This window comes from Poecilia latipinna, unplaced genomic scaffold, assembly GCF_001443285.1.
Source record: "Poecilia latipinna isolate Pla-1442-1.1 unplaced genomic scaffold, P_latipinna-1.0 Scaffold647, whole genome shotgun sequence".
In the NCBI taxonomy this organism is placed as follows: Eukaryota; Metazoa; Chordata; class Actinopteri; order Cyprinodontiformes; family Poeciliidae; genus Poecilia; species Poecilia latipinna.
The window spans coordinates 137,529-148,049 of NW_015113263.1; the positions used below are offsets into that span (position 1 = coordinate 137,529).

The 10,521-nt window shown below is 42.2% G+C and overlaps 1 protein-coding gene across 1 annotated transcript in view; it reads left to right on the top strand.

Moving 5' to 3' along the window:
* Positions 1–5,248: 5,248 nt before the first annotated feature.
* Positions 5,249–10,521, top strand: part of rtca (RNA 3'-terminal phosphate cyclase) — a 9,192-nt gene continuing 3,919 nt past the window's right edge. Inside the window, exons 1-10 of the mRNA XM_015043757.1 lie at positions 5,249–5,393; positions 5,553–5,653; positions 7,142–7,285; positions 7,366–7,489; positions 8,222–8,280; positions 8,363–8,504; positions 8,589–8,710; positions 8,776–8,834; positions 9,278–9,372; positions 9,433–9,537. Coding sequence (XP_014899243.1) covers positions 5,343–5,393; positions 5,553–5,653; positions 7,142–7,285; positions 7,366–7,489; positions 8,222–8,280; positions 8,363–8,504; positions 8,589–8,710; positions 8,776–8,834; positions 9,278–9,372; positions 9,433–9,537 — 1,002 coding nt within the window. The 5' untranslated portion in view covers positions 5,249–5,342. The remainder of the gene's footprint in view (positions 5,394–5,552; positions 5,654–7,141; positions 7,286–7,365; positions 7,490–8,221; positions 8,281–8,362; positions 8,505–8,588; positions 8,711–8,775; positions 8,835–9,277; positions 9,373–9,432; positions 9,538–10,521) is intronic.

Consider the following 10,521-nt stretch of genomic DNA (forward strand, 5'->3'; position numbering starts at 1 on the left):
GTGTGCCTGTCTCTCTGCCGTGCTGCCTGTTTTGGACTGTGAGCTTTATCATTAAACTCTTCATTTTCACCATCTTACCTGGGTCTCAGCGTCATCTCCTCACCACCACCCACAACCTCTTCATGACAGTACCTATTGTTTTATTGTTCGAATTGTCACAAGCATATTTTCCGTAAACTTCTAATATACTGACAATTTGTGTATTCAATATATTCCCATTTTTCAAGAGCACATTGCCAATATACTATCAGATCAATAATTTGTTTCACCTTTAAACTGTGTTGTAATGGATCCTTCTGTGCTCTGGTAGCCTGTTACGTTTGCAATACTGTAGTGTGTATGAAGCATGTAATGTACAAAGTGGTAAAGCAGAATAATCAAAGACATTAAGTCACTAAAAAGAGTAACTGGAGCATACTGTAATCACTCTACTAATATGTAATATGCATAATGCTAATATACTTAGAAGACATTCTAAATATATTTTAAATGTAATTTGATTACAGAATAGTACACTTAAGATAAAAATATCAAGCACGTTTATATTACATAATAAAACAGAATACTTAAAGTATGCAAAGTATTTTAATTGTTCCAAGAAAGCATGTTATGGCCCCGGGGGGAGAGCATCATCAGCTTCTGGGATGTTCACCCGAGTTCACAGCAAATTACAGCTCAATCATCTGCCGGGGCCCGAGCGCCAAAGAACAGTTATTTAGTTTTGTTAAATTTCTTAATCGTTCTTTTTTTTCTCCGTCTGAGTCTTTCCAGATTGAATTGTTCTTTATCAGCACTGAACAACCAGAACCTGAAGCAGGAATTGTAAAGCCCTCTGATTGGTCCATTGTGACAACAGGTTAAAAATCACCAGCCGTGAGCTTTAAGATCTGTTTTTATTAAAATTCAGCAAAACAAGAAAAGGTTCAATGTTACAATTCATGATCAAACATAATTTAGTAGAAATTAAGGTTAATTTAAAATTACATTCTTTTTTAGTTTAAGTAGACATTAAAAACAGACAAAAATAAACTCGTTAACATTGATCAATTCAGAAATATTAATTTTATTTGATGAAATGAAGAAAACCTGTTCAAACATGCGAACACAGGAAACATTCAGCTAATTAAAATGTTAATTAGAGCAATGCCATCATCAGCTAGAGACCTTGTCCCTTTGACAATCAAGTTTAAAACTCATAGTTTACATCTTATTTTTTCACTTTATATCTGTACTTCAAACACATTTTATTTTATTTAATTTGTGTCGCTGGACTTCTGTCAGGGCTTCGTGGTCTATAATAGATAGAATAATGAAAATAAAGAATCCAGACTCTTCCCCATGAGATGATAGCCTCTTGCAGAATAAACCAAACGGGTTTTCCTGCAGTCTTTAACTTCTTATTGCCGAGAACATACATTAATTGGCTTCATATCAGACGCTCCATTCTCCTCTTTCTCCTCCTGGTTCTACTTGAAGCAACATCTGGGAGCAGCTCTGAACTTCCTGCTGCCGCAGATCTAAAAACCACAGAAAGGGTTAATAAACCAGAGACCATCAGTTTTTGCACTGTGGCGGCGCGTTGTTAGCCCACCGCTCAGCATATAAAAATGAACTGTGTGCAAACTTTGCGGCAGCGAAACAAACCTCTTCAGTCAACAATAAACTACAAAGAACCAAAATTCACCAAGTTACACAAAAATCTGAATCCATTTAGTGTGATGTAACACGCGCAGCATCAAACCCAGTGTTTATTCAATATTTTAATTTTTTTTGTCTCTACTTAAAAGATTAAACTGAACACTAAAAAAGTAAAAGATAAAATAAAAAATGAAGGGAAAACCTCAATCTGATGTAAATAGTACATATTTTCATTTTCTGTCTAAAATCCACATCGATCTGTGAGCCGATGTTCATAAAATGGATGTAAATTATGCAAGAGGAACTTGGATCATCAATGAAAAAGAAAACGGAGTCGGACCGGGACATGAACTCCAAACGGGTCTAGTCTGGTTCAGAGATTGTGTGAGAAACCGCACATTATCCCGTACAGTTAATTTATACATAAATCATGACATTTGCCTGGAGAGTTTGATTCGATTAGATTCACCTGATGGAGGAAGATGTGAGGAAAAGTATTGCTGAGCAGAATTACAACGAAATGAGTTTGAACATTTCATCTGAAGCGCCCACCTTCTTGGTGATAATGAGGATGATGATGAGGATGAAGATGAGACAAAGGATGGCTGGGATGATGGCAGGCAGATGATGCCTTGATGGAGCGGGAGCAGTCATCGGTGAGGGAAGCTGAGGACAGACTGTAACAGAGACCGGATCAGAGATAGTTCAGATAGTTCTGTCCCTGTAGAGCATCAGAACCGGGCAGCATGGAAATCCACAGGGGGAGAAATTAGCAGCACCACCACGTGTGGAGCTTCTCACCAGTCTCGTTGAAGCTGATGGAGCCTCCCGGGCCCTCCATGAAAAACTTCACACCAGTCGTCAGGTTGCGGCAGACCACTGTGACCAGCTGGTCCATGCAGACGGAGCACTGGGAGGCAGAGGATCCGGGGCAGGAAGGCAGGGGAATCATCGGATCTTCTCTGGCCCAGAAATGTCCATCGTCGACCGTCCTGTCGTACAGCATGGAGACGGTGGGAGCTGCTGGATCAGCTGAGGTAAAGCAGGTCAGATTCATCTGCAGAGAGAGGAGAGCGAAGAATTTCTGGTGGTCTGCACTAGTAGGACGTAAAAGGGTTGAATTGGCAGCCGATACCTTGGAAAAACAGATAATGGATCCTCTGGTTCCGCTCGGTAGAATCCTTCCAAAAGGGCCCAGCGTCTGCAGGAGAACAGCAGCTCTGGAGGATCTGACGCTCAATGTTGCAGTATTTATGGTCAGTTCAGCGGGCGGATCCAGACCAGGTGGTGATGTCACCTCAGTTGGGCGGATCTTTGGATTCTGACGTCTGTGGTTGGATTCCGCTGGTTTACAGGTCAGGTGTTCCGCCCAGGGATCGTAGGCTTAGTCTTTACTTTCTTTTTTCTCCTCCCAGCATTCATGATTTCTCCGACATTTCGGCCCCGAGACATCTGAGGTTGTGGCTGATTGTTAGTTCATATAGCCCCACATAATACAATGTTCCAAGAAGGAAGTAAACCTTTAAACAAGATAACACAAAAAATCACGAAGGAGAAGATCCAAAAGCAATGGATTCATCCGAAAATCACATATGTAATTCTCAGAGAAGTCGCTGAGCAGCACTTGTTTCACTGGGCAGAGAAGTCGCGGCTCCGGGACATACTGAAGTCTCGGCTCCGGGACATACTGAAGTCTCGGCTCCGGGACATATTGAAGTCGCGGCTCCGGGACATATTGAAGTCTCGGCTCCGGGACATATTGAAGTCGCGGCCCGCTACATTTAGTGTGAAAGGGCGCTTCCCCTTTTATCCTTTATGCCCCTAGTGCCCTTTTTGATTTTTTTTTTTCAATTTTATATTTATTTATTTATTTATTTATTTTTTATCTGTATGTCAGAAATCCTGCTTGTGCCCCTCAGCAATAATGTTTAGCTAAATATAATAATTTAGTAAAATGAACTAGTCTGGCTGGCCTCAGTCTAATAATGACTCTCAGAGCCTCCATGTTGTTCAGACATCGGGTCCATGGTGAGGAGGAGCGGATCTGCTCCCTATCAAATTATGGGCAAGAATATTTTTATTCACAAACCAAATACACTGGTTTGTGAATAAAACGTAGGTCTGTTGACGTTAGAAAAACTGTTTCTATTTATATTTTCGTAATTGTCCTCGCAATAGCGGGAAAAACCCCGCCTCGCCCCTAAACACAGAAATGCTTCGGCTGCAGAGAAAACTTCTGACTTTAACTTAATCAGGCTGCTAAATGCCACATCTCTACCAGGCGGGTTAAAGCCGCTGCTGACTGGATCTGGGCTGGAGGTGAGCGGGTGTAAATAGAAGTTATTGCAGAACCTCAAGTGTTAAAGGAAGATTCGGCCCATTTGGAGTTCACAAAATAAACATAAGCGAAAATACTGTAGCAGTAATTAGAACCGCAGCATAAACCCAAACATGCCACAATTAAATTAATCAAAACGACCCCAAAGCGTCGGCGGACTAACATAGGGGCCACCGGGGGGATTCCAGGTAGATTCAGAGATGCGCATCGCAGGGCCGGACCAAGGTAATATGGGGCCTTAGACAGAAACCCCCCGAAACCCTTCCTACTAAGAACCTCAGCATCAATAACATGTTTAAATATAGATAAGGTGAAGTCTGTGAGAGGGAGACCAGGTTTATTGGCCAAGTTTAAAATCAATCACTGATTATTGGTTATTTTCTGTGATGTATTTGTGAACAAACCAGCTCAAACACAATGACTACACCATATTGTAGCCATGATAACACACTATCAAACTATCAACATGATTCTTTAAACTTTTACAAAGTAAACTTCCTAATTTAATCCTAAATATATTTTTTTCTCATTTGAATGTATTAAATAAAAATTAATAACATTGTCATTCTCTATAAAAGAATGCTACATGTTTAGATCTATGATCTGTGTTACAGTTCAATCATTTCTAGGGGCCCCTGAATGGCCCTACTGAGTTTGTTTTTTTTGCCTTCATATCCCGGTCAATTCTAGATCTGAGGTGTTAACATCAAAAGATAGAGTTAACCCTTTTGAGCTTCTTTGATCTATAAATCAGTCTGCAGCCAAGTTACTATAGAGGTTAAACAGTCAGATATCATTAGGGCTTAATTAGTAAAATGGCAGCAAATTTGCTTATTTAATAACTTCATAACATTTGACCTTCTCTCTGATGGTCTGTTTAACAGCCACAGTCTGAGATCAGCTCAGCCCTCCAGGACTGTCAGCAGCTGAAACAGAAACATTAAACCTGTTGGGGAAAATATACCACATTTGCTTTGCATTGTCCCCACACGATGGCAATGATTTAGTAGGATCCAATGAAATTCTAGATTAATATGGATTGTTGCTATATTGGTGTACGGCGTTTTAAGATCTTGTTCAATGTGCCATTTCTTTTACTTTGAGCCCCTGCCCCTCCAAAAGTCTCTGCACGGCCCTGAGTCGATTGAAAAAGTTGAAAATATATCTTCATTACCAGTTTTGTTTTACTTTAATAGCCAGAGGAAGTAGTATGAGCGAACCGCATTTTATTTTGACGGTCACCGGAAGTAGTATAAGTTCGGCGTTCCGAGCTTGATGCCGCCGGACTGGAACAGTTGGAAAAGTACTGCAGGCTGCAGCTGAGCAGGACAACTGAGAGAGAGAAAGTTGAAGCGGAGTTTAGTGAATGAAAATGGACTCTGCGACGGTGGAGATAGACGGCAGCGTCATGGAGGGAGTGAGTATTCACTTTAATTAGCAGAGAAACAACGGGAAAGCCGCAGAGGTTCCTCCTCCGCGCTGATAATAACAGGCTAACGGGGAGCTAGCTGCTACCAGCCGCCTCTCAGCGCCCCTGGTGCGGCTTCTGTCTCACCCCGCTGTCGGTTCTCCTTAGGGCGGACAGATCCTGAGAGTCTCGGCGGCGCTCAGCTGCATCACCGGCTCCGCCATAAAGATCATCAAGATCCGGGCAGGCAGGAGCACCCCGGGGCTCAGGTGGGTTAGCAGCTAACAGGCTAACGTTAGCCTATTCATTAAAGTTGCTTCAGTCAGTTTTAAAAGAACAAAAACCCGTTTAATCAACTCTAATGTTCGGTCTTTGGCGTCAGATTTATGACGCAGCTCAGGTTAAACGTGTAACTTTCATATGGATTCTGATGATTTTAAACTTTTAACAGATTTAATGTTCCAGGATCTCCACACACAGACCAGTCTTCATTCAAAAATCTCCATAAATAAGAATATTAATGAGCATCTGAAGCATCAGTGAATCAGACTGCCAGCCAATAGGAGCGTCTTTCTGTTTTATCCACAAAGCCTTCACGTTATTCCCAGTTTTCTCTGCTGCTTCCTTTCTTCCAGAAAAATCTGTTCATCATTAAACATCCATCAACTCCGATTCAGCTCAGAGATATAAGAACTAGACTATCAACTTTTAGATCAACCTGCAATGATGTTGCTTTCAATGAGAATTGGAAAGAAAATGCTCAAATTTAATGCCATTTTCAGATAATGGCATTAATTATCTGATTAATTAATCTGATTATCTGATTAATGCTAGTCATTAGCTAGATGACTAGCTAATGTTAGCTAAAAGATGACTAGCTAATGTCAGTAGTTATATTTCAGTATAACTACTGAAATAACTAATTTCAGTAGTTATCTACTTGGAGATCATTGGAGCTTGATAATATTTTTACAAAATCAATTAGTAATGTTGAGCCATTTTGATTGATTAACAGATATATATATTTGGTCACAAACCTTTTTTTGGTTCTGTATTTAAAAAAAAATACAGAACCAAATGTTGTGCAACATTGACACATTTTTTCCAAATTTTTTTTTTTTTTAGAAACAACTTTCATATGTTATATATGCGAGAGTAGAAAATATATTTTTAAGAAATAATGTAAAATTTAATTTGGGATATAACCTCAAATCTTTATTACTTTCATAATAATTCTCTACAGATGCACAGATCCACTTTTTTCACTTCTGATGTCTGAGGTTTACTATCAGCCTATCTGATACAGACAAACAACTGAATTGACTTAAAATGTTTTTTAAAAAAAGAACAAAAAACTAAGATATAAAGGTATCTGATAACTCTGCAGTAGTACAGCTCACTTAAACACACCAACAGCTTCACAAGCTCGGTCAAACATGGAAAACCAATTTTAATTTGTTCAGTCAGTGCAGGTAGGAGCAGATCAGCTTTGGTCAAACATGTAAAAATAAGCTGCAACAAATGGTTCATAAAATATAATTAGACCTTCTAAATACAATATAAAATAAAGACTAAAGCATGATATCGCTCACAGCACAGAGCATAGAATTAGACTGAATAGATGTGCTCTTAGGGATTGGAAGCATTGTAATATCCGATCTAGAATTTTTTCAACATCGGAACCAATACAGATATTAATATTTCTAGCACATTTCTAGTTTCAACCCTTTTTACGCTGCGTGTTTTTTTTATTTCAGGCCGCAGCACCTGACGGGCCTCCAGCTGGTCTCTGACCTCTGCTCCGGCAGCCTGCAGGGCGCCAGCATCGGCTCCACTGACATCAGCCTGACTCCAGGGAAGGTCCGGTCGGGGAACCACACGGCCGACACGCAGACCGCAGGGTGAGGAGCGACCGGCGGCCGCTGCACGCCCCCCGACTCGTTTTTCCCACGGCTCCTGTAATGTGTGTGTTTTCTGTCAGGAGTGTGTGTTTGCTGCTGCAGGCGGCCCTGCCCTGCGCGCTGTACGCCGACGCCGCCTCACAGCTCCTTCTGAAAGGAGGAACCAACGCAGAGATGGCCCCGCAGATCGACTACACTGTAAAGGTAAGCTGAGTGCTCCCCCTGCTGGAGCCACAGGGTCACTGCAGCAGAGTCCAAGATAAAAGATTCACCAGTTTATGTTAAATATTGACCAGTAGGTCCAGTTAGATACTGTTTATATCGCTACACTCAACACAGGATCTGTAGACCTAGTTCGTATGGGTGCTTGAAATCCTTGAATTTCAAATTTGTTTTCAGGGTTTGGAAAATTCTTGATTTGTGTAAAAATTCCTTTAAAGTGCTTTGAATATAAAGGACTTTATATATAATATATATAATTAGTACTTTATTACTTCTAACAAAGTAATACAGCACATTGTACAGTGACATTGTACAGTCACTGTACAATGTGCTGTACAATGGCTGCTGGAAAAGAGAAAAGTTTAGTTGTTGACTTACCATCTAGAAACCACCTGCTGCATTCTTGTTGGTTGTGCAGGAGGCTACACTTCTGCTTTTCAAATGTGTTTGGTTGTTTAATTGCAGCCATTTTCATGTTAGTGTAAACATTGAGACCAGCAGCTTATTTCGTTTTAAAGTGACGGAGGCCATAAAAACAGTTTATTCTGAAAGGAGAACTGAAGAGATTTTGTTAAAAAAATTGTAATAAACATGTTTTGTGTAGCCATAGACCTCTTCCAGCCTGTTCGAGGAAACATAACGGGTCTCCTTCATGGCAGATATTTAAAGTTTTGAACCGTAAATTCTCCATAAACTTCCTGGTTCCTCCTGCAGGTCTTCAAGCCCATTGTGGAGAAGTTTGGCGTCCATTTTGACTGCGACATCAGGATGAGGTCCGTCCCTCGACTCCGTCACTGTCCGGCTGCTGTTTCCTGTCAGAGACCCTGGTTGTCATGGCGTCTGTTTGTGCTGCAGGGGCTACTACCCTAAAGGCGGCGGGGAGGTGGCGGTGACGGCACAGCCGCTCAAGGAGCTGCAGCCCGTCTCCATGACGGACAGAGGAAACATCACAAAGATCCACGGCAGAGCCTTCGTGGCCGGAGTCCTGCCCTTCAAAGTAAAAGCCCCTCTCAGCTGATTTAAAGTCTTTTAATTTGGCTTGTTTGGTCTGTCTGAGCTGACTTCCTGTTTCTGTCTGCAGCTGGCTAAAGACATGTCGGCCGCTGCCGTTCGGACCATCAGGAAGGAAATCAAAGAACTTTACATCAACATCCAGCCGGTGCAGGAGAAGGAGAAAGCCTGCGGGAACGGCAACGGCATCATGTAAGCCCCGCCCACCTGCTGCTGTGACAGCACCAGCAGCTCTCTGATTGGTCGCTCTGTTTCAGAATCATCGCTGAGTCGTCCACAGGCTGCCTGTTCGCAGGATCGGCTCTGGGAAAGAAAGGTGAGGATGACCAGCAGGGGGCAGCACCGCTCTGGAAACCAATCAGTGTGTTTTCATCACTGCAGAGGAATCAGGAGCAGTTTGATGGTTTTACTGGAGGAAAAGCTTCACTTCACACCAGGGCTTATTTGGTTAATTTTTCCACCAATGTACTCTTCTGGTTTCCAGAGATCAGAGTGATGTCAGAACTCCCAGGGCGGCCATCTTGTTTCAGACGTTTATTTACAGCTGCTATTTATTTGGACCTTGAGTTCAGGTCATCTCTGCAATAGAATATTAGAGCCAGGATATTTTTATTATTTATGAGAATAAAGTCATGTGACAATGACAGAGTATGTAGGAACATGCTAACAAAATAAGACTTATTACAAGAATAAAATCAACCAACTTCAACCAATCAGGTTCCAGGTCCCGCCCCTGTGACCTCTGACCTGTTGTTTCAGGTGTTTATGCAGATAAAGTGGGAATAGAAGCAGCTGAGATGCTGCTGAGAAACATCAGACACAACGGCTGCGTGGACGAGTTCCTGCAGGACCAGGTGAGGCTGCAGCACGCCGTGATGATGATGATGATGTCACTGACCCTTCCTCCTCCTCAGCTCATCATCTTCATGGCGCTGGCGAAGGGAACGTCTCGGATTCGGACCGGCGCTGTGACTCTGCACACGCAGACGGCGATCCACATCGCAGAGCAGCTCACTCAGGTCAGACAGCGAGAAGCTGAACCTGAGATCAGATCACAGCTGGAGACGCTCCAGTGAGAAAAGATTGAAGTCTAACTGGGAAATTAGTCATTTTAGTTTCTTGCCTTATGAACAGGCAAGTTTGTACCTAAAACTACAAACTTGCCTGTTCATAATATTTTACTCACTGAAATCTATTAGGAGATTGATAAATCATGTTGTTTCCACAGTTATTTCCTCGATCGGCCACTGATCATAATCGGCCGATTTCCGTGAAAAAGTGTGTGATCGCTGATCACGGTCTCTTGTTGCCGATCACACAAACCGATCATCACCTGCTTCTCATTCCCAGCCTGCCTGTGCAGCTGGTCTCCTTTTTCCTTCACTGCGCAAACGCGCAGCAACAAATCCTAAGCGATGTGGAACTATAACGCACTGAGTGAATGGGGAAGTTTGCGTGTTGCGGCGGAAAATTGAAGCACGTCAAAATGCATCAACACAACGAAGCTAATATGGCATAAAAACAATGAGATACTTGACGGAGTTTGGCTACATCGAGGCTCACTGCAGTAAAAAAGACATACGGAGGATCAGACAGCAGGTAAAGCAGCGCACAGCTACAAACACTCACCCGGATTAGCATGACGGTCAGAAAGCTAAACAAATAACCTGGAAAATGATTTAAGTCTTCGAGCTGCGATGTCAGACGCTGGTTCTGCTCTCCTGTTGAACCGCTGCTACGCTACAGGTAGTAATATCTGACAGACGGAGCTTCGCTTCTGCTCCACCTGGTAGTGACTCTCACACCGAACCTCTGCTTAAAGCTGCAGCATCTAACTTAAAAAATACATTTTACCTACGTATTAAAACTTTCGCTGTCCTAACATGAGACAGATAATCTCTAAAAAATAATCGATCTCCTCCCTGATCTGCATAATTACTCCGCTCAGTCAGAAACAGCCAATCAGAGCTAGCAGTAACCAGCTAGCCGCCATGCTAACAGGA